General features: G+C 37.9%; 1 protein-coding gene across 1 annotated transcript in view; it reads left to right on the top strand.

Annotated features, from left to right (window-relative positions):
- The window catches only part of SIM1 (SIM bHLH transcription factor 1), a 50,927-nt gene that overhangs the window by 22,358 nt on the left and 10,739 nt on the right, over positions 1-17,830 (top strand). Inside the window, exon 10 of the mRNA XM_048299763.1 lies at positions 12,407-12,572. Within this exon, the coding sequence (XP_048155720.1) occupies positions 12,407-12,572 (166 nt within the window). The remainder of the gene's footprint in view (positions 1-12,406; positions 12,573-17,830) is intronic.

Here is a 17,830-nt window from a genome sequence, read left to right as displayed (position 1 = left end):
GAACTGAAGAGGCAGCTGGAAGAGTGTCTGCTGGTTTTACTACACCCCATTTGTAGCTTGTCTATGGACTGTGTTAGTGGCTGTGCAGAAGAGACACGCCAAGCAGTCCACTGTTATCTTGCCCTCTTAATACTCTGCATAAAACCGGATGCGGAACTGGCTCCTGCTCTCATAACAACAGCAGTATGTTCCTTAAGTAGGCTTACAATTTTACTAGCTCTGCTTCTGTTTCCTTAATCTGTTGCATGTTTGCTCTTGTTGCTCTGTGCTGCATCTCAGTACTGCTGCCATTCCCATGTTGTTTCACTGTAATTGTCGTGAGGTACAACAGGTGTGACAAGCTACTAAACTGTTTCTGAAGGAAGATCTTTCCGTTACATTATGTTGTTCTTGCTAGTTTTTATTCGTACACAAATGTGGCATTTTGACACAGCCTAAATTAAGTGTTAACAAATAAATCTCCTTTGTCCGTTCAACAGTGGCAAGTATCTGTTTAAAATCTAATTCTCCTTCCCTCACCTCTCTTTTGTACTTTACAGTGTGGGCCAGGCTCCAGCACATATGTTCGTACTCAGTGGGTTACTTCAGAGGCAGGCCCTTTCACTTTGATGACACTATTTATGGAGGCAGGCACTGCTCTGTGTGAACAAGGGTACAGTGTCTGACCCTTCGGAAGGCTTGGGATGGCTGAAGTCTGGAGTCAATCTCATGAGCTTTAACACAGTTAGATGATTTATTCCTGTTGTTGTCTTTTGTTATCATCCACTTAGTGCAATTAAATTGCAGAAGTCCTGTTTTACTAAAGCACTTGAGCACATGTCAGGCTCTAAAAGTGCTTAGACATAACTTTCAGTACACGATTATATCCTGGTGAATTCAGTTTTGAAATAAAAAAACCCTTTGGCACACGCTTGGAAATAAGAATATTCCTTGGCTTTGCCAAATAGAGATGGCTTGAAGGACGCGTTTTGTTACTGTGTTGAATTGGGGCCTAATAGAGAACAGCTGTAGTTTTTCAGCTACAAACCACTGTGTATAAATCTTGGGGACAGCAATGTTGAAAATAACAGCTATTTTCTGCAGAAGCTTCAGTGCAGCTATGGAAACTCAAATGCCTGGCTATCTAAAGTTTGGCTATACCCGTAGCATTGTGCAGATATTTTGACATAACCTAGAGTGAAGACCTTTAAAGCCATCCAGCATTCAGTGTTCTTACATCTGTGCTGTCAGTGAGGAAGTGAACATGCCCTGAGGGCACACTGATCCCAAGTAGCCTGTAGCTTTGATTGTCTCTGTACTATGTTTGGCAGCTGGTAGCCAGGGCTGCTGCTATAGAAAACTCTGACTTAGGCCCTGGATTGCTGAAATCCACCCAAAGGCATTGCATGCTATTTTTCTCTTGCTGTTTCCAAAGACTGTTTTGTACACAGAACAAAATAATAACCTTTAATGACTGCTTTACAAGGCCTAGCTCAATGGAGTATTTGCTCACAGAAAGTCTGGATTTGGGGATAAATAGCTTGATAGCATCCTCCCCTTTGCAGTCAAACTTCTGAACAGTGTTTGGCTGCAAAATAATTCTGTTGATCCTAAGCTTCTAGTAGGATAGTTAAAGTGTCACCTTCCAAAAGATTATCAGCCTCCTTAGTGCTCTCTGCTCTGTGAAAAACAGCAGTGGGGATGTGGATGTGGCTTCACTCCAAAGAAAACGGCCTGTCTGTCCGACTACAATGGTGTAACACGGGAACATGCAACTGGGGCTTGCTTCCATGGTGCTATCTAGTGAGTTCAAGAAAGCAGTAGGAGAGAAGGTGCACAGCACTATTTGCACAGGTGTGACACTCTTGAGTCGCTCTATATGTGCTCCAGAATTGGTCACCACAAGCACCGCAAATCTCATACAATGTGGCATAGGGGACTCTGCACAAACAAAATCAAGTGTTCAGTTGCTGCAGGTGCAGATTAGCTGTAGTGTTGGTCAGAGGACAGTTGAAGGTTGGCAATGGAGTTGGTAGGCAAGAATGCTGTGGACAGTTTTGTGAGAACAATAAGAGTGTCTCTGCTTAGTCAGAGACACTCCTAAGCACCTGGAAATTCTTGATGAATGTATGTGTGGAGCAGTGACAACAGAATGACTAATGCCAACTAAGGCCCCTCACTGTTCTAGCCAAAGCTATGACCAAGAGGACAAAGGTACTAGGCAGATTAAGGTTTCTGAAGAAGACCATAGCTAGATATTATTGTATTTTATTAAGTTATTTTCATTTATTTGTTGAGAAATTTTAGATACACCTATTAAGTGTTTGACTACCTATAAACACTTGACCCACTGGAGACTTACATAAGCTGGATTTTTATATGGGCATGCATTTCTTGAACTGTACATGTTAATGTAGAGTTTTTGTTATCCCAACATTGTCAAAAAGCAATAATTGCCATTAAAAAAACCCTTCTGAATTTACTAGAAGATGTGGGGTAACAGCAGTTGTGCAAGAGATGGTGGTTTAACTTATTCTGACTCCAGAGAGTCTAGGGAATCAAACAGGTTATCCTATATAAATTTTAAATGTTTAATGGACCCCCTTAACCAATATAACCATGTATTATGTACACTTTTAGGAGACAGGATCAGTGATTATTAGGAAACTATCAAATAAAATGGAGACTTATGTATTACACTATAACCTCATTTCTTTTCTTGCTATTTGTCTCCTGTTTTATCAACATAAAACTCTGTACATTGTATGTCTATCAAAGCTGGATGGTCGAGTCCAATAAGAATGGAGACTTAGACCCAAGTGGCAAGTAATGTGGGTGGGATTTGACTGCAGTAGAGGTTTGGCTGTGGATAGGAAGGAGTTAAAAAACAGTCTGACTCTGGTACAAAAAATGAAATGAGAAAACAGGTATATTAATTTGAAAAAAAATCAAAAATCCATTCTCCCCAAAAGCCAAAATTTCAGTGCAAATCTTGCCTGTCTTCCTCCCCTTATCTCCCTTAAAATTTTAGCAAAAGAAGGGAAAGGTCAGTTGAGAAGTAGTTCTTAAGTATTATAACATGATTTTTTCTTAATGGTACATGACAGCCCTCAAAGTCAAAGTGCTCTCCCTTGGCCAAACCTGAGGAACTCTGGACTAGTGAAGCAGAAAGATTTTTGTTGTAGAAAAATATTGCTTCTTCTAAGGAAGGTGAAAGTCTTATGACAAGAATGGACTAATCTGATGAAAGAGAAAGGGATCTATTGTAAATGGGACACCCTACCAGATGGAGGTCACGAATACTTTTGCACTCAACAGGCCTCTTCACTATGGGGTGCAGCTGATCAGAAAAAGCAGGGTGGAATGATGGGGAAGTTAATTATGCAGCATGCAGATAGGAAATTTCCCAAAGAGGAACAAACAGAATGAACAGTAAATAATTTTTCAAGCACAGTCCTTTTTTTTTTTTCTCGGATAATTTATTCCCAGATCACAGAATCTTATCCAGAAAGTCATCACAGAAAAGCTAACTAATTTTTAAAGTGTTCACTGTAGGATCTTAGGAAGGTTGTCACAAGAAAAACTTTGATTATGGGGAACACAGAGGAGTTGAGAAAACCTGAAATATCATGAAGATTTACAGTAAATTATTAAAAGTAATGATGGCAAATTTTCAGGACCTCTCTTCACAGTTTCAGAGGAACTGAACTATGAAACTGCTTAACTACTGTAGTATAGAGTGTAACACAAGAACAGTGATACAGAATCACACACACGCTGATAGTGACCATGGGAAATACTTCGGAAGGAGGTTAAAAATAGGACAAACATGCAGTCATGTTTCCCCAGCACCTTCTTCTCCAAGAAGTTCCAATGTCTTCCTAGAAAGAGGTGAGATCTTTGAATGTATTAGTTGTCAATGTTTTGTGGGTTTTTCCTACACAAATTCACCTGTTTACTTTTTGGCACCATGTGGACTTCTGCCAAGGTTAAGTAAATGTGGGAATAAAGGCCTCCTTTTGCTTCATTCATTCCCTAGCCCATACTTCTTGCATTAGAAGAAGTGAAAAACTGCTTCCTACTCATGTCTTCCTTCTCTATGCAATTCACCGTTTACTGATCTTATTTTGTTCTCCCAGTCACCTCTTTTTCAGCCTCAGGAGAGTCCTTATTTTTTTCTCATAGAACATCTGTTCCAAACCCATCATCCTTGCTATCATATTCTGTGCTTTTTCCGAGTTTTCAGATAAGATGGTCAGAGCATACAATATTTGAAATGTCACTGCATGAGGGGTTTATGTATGGTATGATGTATAATCCTTATCTTTATAATCCTCAGTTACTGCATAATTATGCCATGATGTGCATTTTCTTACACACAGGGCAGTCTGTGTTATATCAGCAACCTCTCTGCAATGTGATGCTTCTTTCTTTTGTGAAACTTCTCAGTTTGTGCGGTGAATCACATAGATTAGAGGATACTTCACCAGAATGGAGCTCAAGAATACTAGTTTTAGAAAGAAAAATCTCAAAGTAGGCTTTTAAGACCATACTTAAGCCCTATAGAGAAGAATGTTATATATGTCCCTAATAACTTGGAGTCTATAGGTACATAATTGTATTTTGTCGCTGCTTAACACCCAGATACAGGACTTTTATCCACTTCTGTGCCAGCTCTTCAGTTAATATTACAAAACATAGAGCAGTCAATCTTGAAAACATCTTAGCTGGTTTATCTGGTCTCCCTTGCCATGAGGGGACAGGACTGGCAAGAAACTCTTCTCTCTAAAAAAGTCCTTGGATTGAAAATGACAGCATTCAACAACCTTCATGAAAATCAAGAGGAGCTCCTGTTGGTTCTCCTTATTACATGCCTTAATGTGCTGTAGAAATCCTTAGTGTTTGAAAACTGTTAATGTATAATCTCTGCCAAAAAATCAGCAGCAGCCTCTGAAATCCTTCTGTCCAAGCATATCATATAGCTATCTAGTGTGCTATTTCCAATAATTTCTGCTCAGTTAGGTACACAATAACAGTGGTATTACATGTATTCAGTCAAATATTTTTATTCATAGAATACATATCAAATTTATTTTAGCAGTTTAAATAAGTGAGTTTAATGTCTATTTAGTCAAGCATTACTGTAGTGAGGACTTCAGTAGATTAGAAATAAATGAATCCAATTAAAGAACACGTCTGTGAAATTTGATATGTCATAGGCATGAATGAGCTGTTTGCACAGACACTGTAAAGAAATCATTAATGATTAACTATCTAGAAGAGGTTTAATCAAGGATAAATGGTATAAGATAGTTAAAAACATTTGCATTAAATTCACGGAGATTCTGAAATAATAAAAGAATGTTTTGCATCAATAGTGACACGGGTACTCTCGGGAAATGTATTTTCTGTTTATCTGTAGTGATGTGCAGCCAGGGGCTGAAGCTGAGAGTTAGCTTAGTAATGTTAACTATCATGCATTGATAGAAGGAGGTTGTTCCTTCCAACAAAAAGATGAAATTTAACAGGTGAGACAGACACCGATATTTTGCCAAATATGTGTTACTTACAATAGCATATTGTTATCCTCGTCTTAAGAGCTAATATTCAGCAAAGTTAAGGCAGGGATTCTCAGAAGTCATCAGTGCTGATTTTAATGGGCTAGGAAGTCTAGTAAATAAAGGCAAATACAGGTCTCACTTTTGGATCCAAAGATGGTGAGGCATGTAGTTTGGAATGACAAACTCTACCTTCAGACTGCTGAAAAATCTGCCACATCATGATTATCTAGAGGCCAGGATGTTTTATTTAACTTCAACTGGCAGTTAGATGAGATGAGAAACCAATCATGGAATACATAAAATTCCTCTCACAGTAGTTGTCTAGAGGAAATCCTCAGATTTTTGTGAAATGACCCATACAGGAAAATTTGTGCTTCAATTTTTCTGAATGTATAAAATAATTTAATTAAACTCCCTGGTTTGGATTGCTTTGTCTTTAAAAGCAAATATGGAATATGATATAATGTAAGAGAATCTCATGGCTGGAGAAGCTGTAAACTTTGACTCAACAAGATGTAAACAGCTACTGTTGTTTGTGCTATTTGTGGAGATAAACGGGTGCCTGGAACTTAATGAAGGGATCTGATACACAGAACTCATACTTCTCCAAGTAGATGTATGGCTTAGCCATTAAGTGTACTAATAATAAGCATACACTTGAAAGATTTCTGGAGGGTTTTTCCAATTACTTTTGTGAGCAGTAGGTCAGGCCTATAAGGGACTATTCACTCAAGAAATTTTATGAAGGAGGTTTGCTAATATCACCGTGATTACTGATAGAACAGCTGTGGCAGGGAGTAACTCTGAGTTTGCAGTTGAATGTCAGCTTAGTTTCATAACAAGCAGTGAGGTTCAACAGCTTTTTTCGCACTTTGTCCTGAAATTTGGCTTCCTGTATGACCTGAGTGAAACCTCCTTATTTTGACTGCTTCTGAAAGATGCTAAAGGGATTGCACACGCTCCTCCTCACAAATCGCGTGAGCAGACCGAGGCCTTTGTAAACATTTCTGAGACACATTGTATGTGAACTGAGGACACACCAGATGAGGAAATTGTCTGTTTTGTTGTACCATCTGCTGATTTAGAAAGCCATGAAGATGACAAACAGCCAGAATCTGTTCTCTTTTCACTCATCTGCTGAATGGTGCTCTGTTAGCATTGCATGAGCTGGAGTGTGGAAATGTTAAAAGTTGTGGGCATTGTTTAAAAGTAGAAGAATGATATATTGCACTATTGTAGTCAGACATGCATGAGAAAGTGCCTGATTTTTACCACCTTCATGTCTGATTTTAAACAAACTGCAATAACTCAGAAAAAGAGACTGAAGATTAATGACATTAACACCTTTAGTTTAATCTCACAGTTTCTATTGCTAGAATGGCAGAAAATCTGACAAATATAATTTTTCCGATTTTTAACTAAAAGAAATGAAGAGTGTATATGACCCATTCCATAGATTTTTCAAGTAAAACTAGAGGAAATGAAGAACATACATCATGTGTTCAATAGAAATAATAGTGCAAACAATTGTAATTGAACCTTGTTTTCATTTTCATGATCAGTATTTTCTGCTTTGCTTCAGTCAGGTGAATGATGGTATCCATGATGTAGGAACCCATTGCACTAGGATCACCTAATGCTTTTACTTTCAGCTTGTACTTCACTAATTATTTAATATGTGTAAGGAATGATATGGATGTAGGTTACCCAGCATATGTCAGGTTTAGGTGCTCCCATGATACCTTTCCATCCAATGCTGTAACACCACATATGAAAGTTGAATTTCTGTTAATCTTCTTTAAGGTGTCTAAATTTAATGACTTTTGAAGGAATTAAATGCACTGTAAATGTTTGCCTCTTTGCTGGTTATCTGTGTATTCTCAGTTACTGCATGTATAGCTTATTTTTCCTTTTCATCATGTAGTGTTATTAATGTAAAAAGATGCTTTTCCATACAGTTTTGCAGAATTTTCCTTGGATTGAGCATTTTCTCTTCTTTTCCAAGGGTTTTCTTCTTGTTTTGAAGGTTATGCTGCTTATAACTCTGGATATATAAGATCTGTATTCTTGAGTCTGGCTGGTCTTAAGTACTTTTGGACGAATCTGGATATTTATTCTTTACTAATGGGTGTCATTCTTTTACTTCTTCCTCTGGATACATCGTATTTAGCTGGTCTTTCTGTTTGAGAGCATTTTTCAGGGCTTAAGTTCTCTTCTGTTCCATAGCCTATACTGTCTTTAAGTAGGGAGTATTAATATCTTGAAAACTATTTGTGCCTTTAGTCCTCTAATGTTAATGTCTAGTCTCACTTCAGTGAGCTATAGTAGTCCCAAGCATCGCCCTATTAATTGAAGAAACACAATGACAATAAAAACCCAGCTTGTGTGTACAGTTTTAGTTTGTTGTGAGCCACACCGGACCTCTATCTTCCCAACGTTATTTCTGTCAGTGCCGACTCACCCTTTCCCCATGTGTTTTTTTCCTTCAAAAAACCTATATTAAAAAAACCCTCTCATTTTCTTTTCATTTTCGTGGTGAGCTCTCACCACATGCTTAGTCACTGCATTTGTGCAAACTCTGCTGAGAATTCAGGTTTTGTGGTGCTCTGATACTCCCTCACTGGGTTTTTTCGGGAATGTCTGCTAATGTTTCTTTATCTATTCCTCAAACTTTGGTTAGATAGACTGTTGCTACCTTGTTTCATATAGTACATTTTGGCCATGGTAGTGGGAAGAAGGCGTGTTCTAAAGCTGAATTTTGAGAACACTTCACATAAAAGTTGGAGATTCACTTGGCATCCAAGCCATGTAGAAACAGATTGGCTTCCTCTTCCAAACATTTTGCTCCTTCAGCCCTTGTCCATCACCATCTTTTCAGCTTGCTACAGCTAGATATCTTTAGTAAAGAATATTTTGTACTGAACTTTCAGATGCTTCATTGCAGAGAAATGCAGTTGGTACAGTCATTGACCCTCGGTTTTTTTGGTGTGCATGTAATACATCAATAAATAATTTCAAGATTAGGATCAAGCTTTATAAGGAGCACTGGATGAGCCAGAGGCATGGCACAGAGTGGAAAAGCTTCTGGGAGTTAGGTCTGAGAAGAAAATGGGAAGCAGCATATTGTAGCAAGGGGATTTTATGCTTTGTCTTCCGAATTTGCTTACAGTGAAGCCTGGTAATCCAGTCTGTAGGTGCGTGATACATTGACCATACTGGGCAGATTCTCATATGGGGGGGAATGACAAGATAGAGGAAAAATAATACAATTTTTGAACCATATGCTACCCAAAGCCTATGCATTCACGTTCTCTGAGGAGTCAGAGAACCTAGAATTTCCATCCAGCTGTGGAAAGAATGGCTGTTTCCCATCATGAAAAGATGGAGGTCTTCAATGTGTTTCCCTTTGCAAAGAAGCATCACTTTGGTCTTGTCTGGATTCAGTTTGATTCATCTGTTCTTCATTTAAGAGCTAATTTCCTGTAGTTATTCTGATGTTTTATAGTGATGATAGTTGCATCAGAAAATGAGATAAATAGTAGATTGTCAGCAACATACTGTTAGCAATTGAACATATGCCATATCACTCTCTCTGTCTCAGCAGTCTCATGTAGATAGATGTAGACTGTATGGATCCCTACAGGATCCTGAAGGTGAGGACCTTGGAGGAAGAAACTCGTAGCCACCACTTTTTTTTTTAATTACACATAGAACACAAGATGCAGTACTAGTCTGCGGCTGTGACTGTGTAATAGAGCATTCAGGTCTCTGAGAATAGGAATGTGGAGATTATAGTTCCATGTTGGTGAAAGTTTTATAAATTACTCTAGGAAGTTTTCAGAATTTCCATCTGTAGTTTGTATATCACTAGGAGTCCTGCTTTTTCTAGTCTTTTGTCTCACAGTGCATATGGATATACTCAGATGTTTTCATTTCTTAGTGGAACATCTTTTGCATTTGATATTGAGGCCACTGAACCCTTCCTCCATATTTTCTTTCCTTTTTAACTCCTGGTATTTATCTTGGGCAGTTGCTGATGGTGTTCTGGTATCTCTCTTGGTTATTCTGAAGGGTAGCTCTTCTAGGACAGGGTTGAGATGGTACTGAATCATGACTCAGTGATGCAAAAACGTCCAGGTATTTCATCTGCAAAGAGAGCACAGGAGTCTTCTTTTTCTAAGGCAAAACTTTGCATCTGGCAGCAAGAACTTCAGGTACTTTTTTTATCATCATTTTCTTTGATGAAGTTACTGTCTGAGCAACTCATGCAAATACAAGCTTGTGTTGCTTATTCTAAGGTGTGGTGTTTTGGGAGGGTGAAAGCTCACCATAACAATAGCAAGGACATAGAAAAGTAACACAGAATGTCATTTAAGGTTTGGGTAAGTCAGGTTTGACTGGTTTTTGGGGTTTTTTTTCCAGTTCCCATGACCTAGAAACATTGTAGAAAGTAGTCCCTATATTATTGAATGTTTGGCCCTTACACACATCATAACAACAGACAAGCAGTGTTGGAATGACAATATGGTCTGAATACCAGGGTGCTATTCCTCCCACTGTTTTAAAACTTTTTAATGGACACAGGAAAGCAGCAGATGGTTACAGGGTGGCAAAAACAGAAATGGGGAGTTAATGGCAGCAGCACAGAGCTACAGGTTCTCCAGCAAAACCAGAGGTAAAAGGGTTGGTAGGCTCAAAAAAAAAAATACAACCTCCTCATACCCCTAAGGCTCTGAAAACTTACCTACTTAGTTTTGATTAATTTCAGTTTCTGGTGGTAATATTTTCTGCATCTGACACGGAAAACACAGGACCCTTCCCCTTCTTATAATCAAATAGTCAGAGGGAGTGTGTATACCAGGATGAGACTATTAGATTTTCAGCGCTATTGATAAAATCTCATGCTACTGTAGCAATTAAGTATGAAGACTGTTTGACATCTTTTGTGTTTCATATAACATGGAGATAATTTTCTAGGAATCAATTATGAAGACAGATGCTTTGCATGTTAAGTCAAGGTGTCTGGATGAAAATTTTGAGGATAACCATGGGAAAGATTAATGCTTTCAAAATATGTGGATGAGCTGCACCTGTCAAAGAGGCCAAAGCAAATCCCCACACTCAGACGCTTTCACTGCAGACAGGATATTTGAAATGCAGATATTGTAGCAGAGAATATCTCTATTGAAGCTAAAATTTGAAGAAATTACCTCATTAAGAACTAATTTTGCATTGCAAAGCCCTATTTATACTTGACAAATCTCTGTCTGCTATGGACTGGAAACACCATAGTCAGTGCAGTTCTAATGTCAGGGATTTACTTTCATGTGTCATATATACACAGACACACATATATTGTCTGCATTGCCAAAAAACCTAAGCCTCTTCAACCAATAATTTTACTATTTATCACATGCAAAAAAAAATTACTGTAGAACTGGGACGAATTAATATTTTGGTTCTGCAGGTTTATCTGTGGCTGCTCGAAGATTCATCCTATTTCACTTATTTCAGTGATTTATCAAGTTTATTCTTCTACCCCTGCCTTTTATCTGAAAACATTTCAATGTACTAAGCTGTAATACGCTTAGGTGATGAAGCAGTTTCTTTCTAAAAAACTTAGACTCTTGTGGCTTACATATCAATATTTGTGTGATTATAGACCAAGATATTGTTGTTAAAGCTCGGTAAACAATTTATTATTAATATAATTCATTAAGTGTTAATCTTTAGGTTTTGATGGAGTATGGGGTAATTGTGTGAATGAATATGTTGCCTCCTTGACTGCTTAAGAGAAGCATTATTCTTCCCTTATCCCTTACTTCTCTACTGATAACACAAAGGAAAAAAAACATCATGAACCCTTCCTCTTTTCCTCCAGGTAGGTAGGTCAGGAAGAAGCTCTTGCTTTGCTCTCTTTTAATAAATCATTGTCAGAATAGGTTCCGTATGACTACATGAAAGCTGGAGAGCTCATTTGTTACTCCCCTGGGTATCAGCAGACATGCAGATGTGTGCAGAGGAGAGCAGTCCAATGCACATGCCCTTGTTATGCTTAGTAAGACATTGTGAACAATGCCAGTTTTCCTTATTTTCATGCATTCATTAGTTTAAAGAAACTAACACCGAACTTCAAAAACTGACATTATATGTAGCTTTCCATGGAAAACCTCTATTATTTTGTGAGTGAGGGACAGGCTATTTAAATCACAAGATTGATATTTATTTAGCTGTTTGACTGGTAAACTGGTATAAGCAACTAAAAATGGAGGAATAAAAGACTCATAAGACCCATAGAAGGAAAAAAAACAAATCAAAAATTTGCACCAATTGCCTGAAACTTCTTAAACACTGAAAAATACAACCTTAAAGATCAAGTGTTTTCCATTAAAAAATTATTTTGTTTAGTTTATCTAGTCATCTCTGTAGGCTGTTATGTGCACCCCACACACACACATGTGAACACACACACACACATAGCACACATGTGGTAAATTTGTAGTTGTATGGTTAAAAGAGTTTTGAGGAAAATGTATCCTATTTACTGCTTAGCTATGTGACCAATGTAGAACTGTAATACAAATCTCAGAAATATCCATCCCATTGTTTTTTTATTACTGAAGAAAGTAGATCAGGATGATAACAGCTGGATGCAAAAAGCAATCATATTTTCACTATAAAAATACTGCTATTGCTTAGTAAGCTATACTCCATAAATATATTAGGGGGATATACTGGCTTGCCCTGAATGGTTTTATTCTTTTTCCTTAAAAATACCTTTTGTTTCCACCCCCCACAAAGAAGAAAGGAATGTTTCCCGTTAAGACATGAAGTGAGCTTGTTTTTCACTTTTGCCTTTTATATAGGGATACTGAATATAAAGGACTACAGCTCTCCCTGGATCAGGTCACTGCTACCAAGCCGGCATTCTCATACGCAAATTCAACTCCGACCATAACGGATAATAGAAAGGGAAGCAAATCTCGCCTCTCGAGCACAAAGTCAAAATCAAGGACATCACCATACCCACAGGTAGCTGTCTTTGAAAAAAATAAATATTTTTGAATATCTTGATTTTGACTGCTACTTTACCCAAGTAATTAGAACGGGCCAAAGAACGTGTTACTCAAAGGGAATAAAGGACAGCAGGTTATACGACCTTGAGACAGGAATATGTTTCTTTAAACTGCTTCTAAAAAGCTGGAAACATTTATGTTTCAGCATGCATAATAAATCATTATCAACAACAATAGCAGTGCAGGGCTCAGAGTTAATGAGAAGCGGACAGAAGGACAAAGGAAAATGTTGGTTTTGAAATACTTGGTTTGAGAAGGCTCTGAGTTTTGCCATTTGAGAAATCTTTCTTTTTCTTGCTTGGTCTTTACTAACTCCAACATATCTAGAAAACTGTCAGATATTTGATAGAAGTTAATACTGAAATCGTAGTCAAGAGGAGTGAGTTTTGATGAGGGAAAGAAGTCAGCCAGCTTGGTGAATTGGAACAAAAGAATGTGTGTTTTCTGTGTGTAAAACTTTGAAAGGAAGAAAACAGTAGGAGGTGGTCATTGGCATTAGTAGAATTTAATTTCCCAGATTTCATTTTCAAGCCTAACGTGTAAGGAACATGTCCTGCTTGGAGAATGGACCAGACTCGATTGAGTCTGTGAACTGAAACTTACCCAATACATTTATGTAACTGATTCCTGCAGGCAATGTCACAGCACTTGCATCCTTACACTGTCAAACTTTTAGCTCAAATAAATCTGTTTGTTAAAATAATCATGATGTTTACTAATGATACAAGTCCTACTGCTCTTATGCCTCTACACAAGAGGATATAAATGGATATATGCAAAGTGGATATAAATGTATGCATTCACGATGTAACATTGAAGAGCTATGTATTTTGAAAGAGCCCAGGTCAATATTTAACTGGTAATGACCTTAATAACTACAGTTTCTTGCAGCAATGTTTTCTAAATGGACCTCTAAGAGTGTGTAATGGGATCCCAAATGTCTACATCACTTCCTTGTTTTCTTTCTTTTTTCCCATCAAAAGTATCAAGGATAAGAATTTCAGTTAAATGACATCTGCTATTGGCACAGGGAATATTTAACTGAGCACCTAGATATGAATCCAGATTCCTAATTTTAAGCATCTAACTTTTGTCAGAGGTTATCATAGCTCGCTTGTTCATGCATGTTTCTGTGGGTTCTTAAAAAAGCCTTTTACTTTAATTTTTTTTAATTGTTTGATTAAATTTCTTCAATCAGGTAATCAAAATGTTTAAAAGAATTGGGGAAGACATGTACAAATAATTCTAAATTCAATTTTTATGACTATTTTTGATATATTGTAATTACATTTCATCTTGCCTTATACAGTCCTTTCAAAGGACTCATTTGCTAGCAGGACAATCCCAGCTGAAGACTTGTTATCCTTCCACATCTATCTGATTTTTGAAGTGTGACCTCCTTATCCTTTCTGTCACCAGAAAAAAAAATACTGAATGAGCAGTGCAGCATTGTGACTTTTGGTTTATCAGGGATTGTTGTCTGAAAGCTCAGGGTGCTTAGTCTCCAGTTTCATTCTGCATCCTCATCACCAGCTGCCTGATATTAAAGTCACATATTTCATCATTCAAAAAGAAGCAGCCATGGTAGTTGCCAGTATCTTGAAAAATGGTCATACCGTTCATTGCAGCCCATCACCACAAGTAAAGCTGGCAGCTTGGCCTTGCCTCCCTCTCATCCTTTTCCACTGCTGAATAAACTGTTGAAAGACTAAGAGAAGCTGTTGTGAAGAACATGCAGCAGGTGGTATGGCCTGCGTCCCTCAGCCTCCTGCCCTTGTTATTTGCCAGTCAGTAGAGGAGAATTAGAGTGTGACTTAAAAGTCACAGCTGAAAGAGAGGTCACGGGTTTTGGCTTACACAGGAGCCTGAGTTGTGGTGAGGAAAGGAAGCAGGAAGTTTATTAGTAAAATAACGGCAGTGGGCAAAGTACTTCTTAAAGTCAAGGGCACCTAGGAGATTTTAAATGTACATAAGTTCTTTCCCACTTTTTTCCTTTCCTTTTCTCTTTTTCCCTTACCATTTACTTTGCTTCTCTCTTGAAGAGAAAAAGAAATCATATGCCTTATTGGTTTCTGACTGAGAATCCTTCACCTTGCCAGCTGTGTGCCCCTAAGACAGCTACCTGAGATGTGAACGGTATGAAAATTATGCTAATCGACTTCAGCTGAATTTTTACTACTAGGGCAAAAAGTGGATGTTTCGGTCATCTAAGACAGTGCTAATTTTTTTTCCTCAAATCTTATGCAAAAGCAGACATAGCATACTGTGGGTCTTGTAGACTCAAGTGAAACTGAGTTCATTTAACCGGAGGCATCGGTCAGCATCTGATTAGCACTGCCTGCTGTTAGTACAGTGGGTTCTGTGAAACCACCCTCAGGCAGGGGAGGGGCAAGTAGAGAGGAGAGCAACCCAAAATTCATGGCCTAGCTGCAGAATTTGCTCAGAGTTTGAAGAATGCTTTTCTAGTCCCATCCCACCAGAGAGGCACAGAGCTGAAAGAGATGGTGGGAAACAAAACAAACAGGCAGATGAAGGTTTGATGGATATTTGCAGAAAAAGGAAATCATGGGTTGGTGTAAAGATGCCTGTAGTCTGCCCCCACAATATAATCATCATCATCATAATCATTGTGAGTGCCTTCCAAAATCTAGCCCTGCACCTTTGTGCTCCCAAAAACTAGCCCAGGACCTCGTTTATTCTATACAGAGGAAATAGCAACAAGACTGGAAAAACATTTTAATTATGATCATCTGAACTGCTTTGGAGTTTAATGTACCATTAATGATGATTGCCTAAGGAAAATATTTAAATTGCCTGCTGTCTGCCTGCAGTGGAAATGTTTCATGATGAGATCTGGATAAATGTTTATTCCTTCATATCTCATCTTAGCTCTTGGATAAAGATTATATATATATGTATCTCATGAAAGCACACATACAAGTAAGGATGTACCCAAGAGCTGTTGGATGGAGGCTTTGGTCTATACTATAGCAGGCATAAATTTTTGGAAATAGTTGTATATTATAGATATAGGTACATATTAATAGGTAGGTATAGAGGTATGTATTAATACATCAGATTTCAGAGATATATTGATTCTATATCTCCTTTAAATGGATAATCTGGATTGATTCTGCAGTCCATCTCTTTTTGGGCATATCACCCAATGGGGTAAAGACAACAGAATCAGGCTGAATTCTAGCCAGCCTGGGTTTTGTTTTGTTTTAATTTCTTCCTGTAGCCTAAAGCTTTGGCAACTTCAAGTGTGTTCAAAAGCAAAGCAAACCCTTCTTTTTATAGTAAACATAACTCCTGGTCTGGTGAAGAGTCACCAGCAGTGGGGGTTATTTTAATGGACATGCTGTATTACTTTAATCTAAGCCTTTCACCATCTGTTGTGCCTATAACAGTGAATGCGAAAAGAGCATATTTTACATTTCAGGATTACATTAGTAAAATGTAAGATAAAAGTGATTTAAAAGCATGCATATGTTCTTAGTACAATGCAGCCCGCATCTGTGATGTTTTCTCCCTCATGGTTAAGACATAAATCAAGAGAAAAGCTACTAATGCTGATGTAGTGAAAGTTTTTCATGGAAAAGAGGATTCTGTGAGGGTTTCACCATATAATTAACGTTTGTAATGATAAAAACCTGAGTAGGCTGCCAGAAAATTATATATCTATAGAATCTGTTGTTTGAACATCTGGGGTGGCGTGTGGAGCAGGCTGATGTTGCTGTGTATGACAGAATGAGTCCTCAGGCCAGTGAGACACCTGTAAAAATGGAAGGTCAGGCAAAAGAAAATCACACAAGAAATATTAAATTGTCTACTGGCCTAATACACTTCCATGGGCTCTCATAAAGCAAGCTTTCTTAGACATGGAATTTATATCTTCTCATTTCCTTGTCTCTTTAGCCCTCCAGAAGTTTTTCTTGGAAAGAAAACGTATCAGTTATGGCCCACAGACCCTTTCTTTGTCAGTGCTAATCCTGCTGGTGTGCTCTCACTGTGACTGTACGCTGGATTAATACTCTGGAAGACATTTCTAATTTTCAGAGGTGACAATTCAGTTTCCAGGGACCAGCTGGAGGACCATTTAATTTATGTTTTGTTGTTTTTTATGGCAGAAGACAATTGAGAAATCACCTGAAGGGATTTCAGATGTTGCCAGTCTGAAGTTCTTTATCACTATCTGCTGACTAAATTTTGTCAAAAATCCAAAAGTAATAAATTTATTTTGCCTTCTGACTCCTGATAGAAGTCAGAAGGCAAAAATTAGCAGAAAATAAGATGTTTCTGCTGAGACATGACTGGGTTTGAAAAAAATCCAGCTGATTTTAATTTGCCATAATTTTCATTAAATCTGATTCAATTTTTTATGGTCTTTCATCACTTGACATATGGGAGCCTAATTCTGACTTGTGAGATAGTGTTTCCACTCCCATTTCAGTAAAGCAATATCTTTGATCACTCTTTCATTTCTCCCCCCATCAACATGTCACACATGCCCGTATTTGAAGTCTCCACCTGTCAACATCAGATTCCCAGGAGTGGCAGTGGTTGGACCGCAGCAGTGGAGGCAGCCTGAAGATGCCAAATAGAGATGTGGCTGGCTTTAGAGGGAATTAGACATATTTTTGCCCTGTGCCTGCTCATGTTGTACCTTAGGAGTAAGTAGTCATATCAAACCTTGGCAGAAAATGTGGGCCACAAACAATTGACTGTGTTAATTTAATTCTGTCCATGGCCCAGCAGCTGCCATTGGTCAGATCTCAAATAATCTTCAAGGACAAAGAAGATGAGTCAAGTATTGTTGGTCTTGATCCATGGTTATATAACACCACACAGTGCATTTCTAATACACTAAACATAAAACCTTTGAGATAATTTCCCTTTTTTCAAAAAAACTACACAAAGGCCTTTTGTGATTAGGTTCAAAATAAAAGCAAAAATGTGCAACTTTTCAATTACATGAAGATATTCCCTTCAAGAGAAGCTATGTTGGACACTGAAGTGTCCTTAGAAAAAGAGAACAAATAGAAGAATATCTAGTAGAGCTACAGGAAATTAAGAGTTTGCAGTTTGAAAGATTCTCTGGCATTTATTACCATAATAAAGTGTCCAAAAAAAGAAATTTCATTATAATATTGTTCTAAATTAATTTTCCGTGTCCTCCTCATGAAAGAAATACATACTGGGAGCTTTGTTTTT

Source organism: Corvus hawaiiensis, chromosome 3 (genome assembly GCF_020740725.1).
Source record: "Corvus hawaiiensis isolate bCorHaw1 chromosome 3, bCorHaw1.pri.cur, whole genome shotgun sequence".
NCBI classification, from domain to species: domain Eukaryota; kingdom Metazoa; phylum Chordata; class Aves; order Passeriformes; family Corvidae; genus Corvus; species Corvus hawaiiensis.
This window is presented reverse-complemented; position numbering and strand designations above follow the sequence as displayed.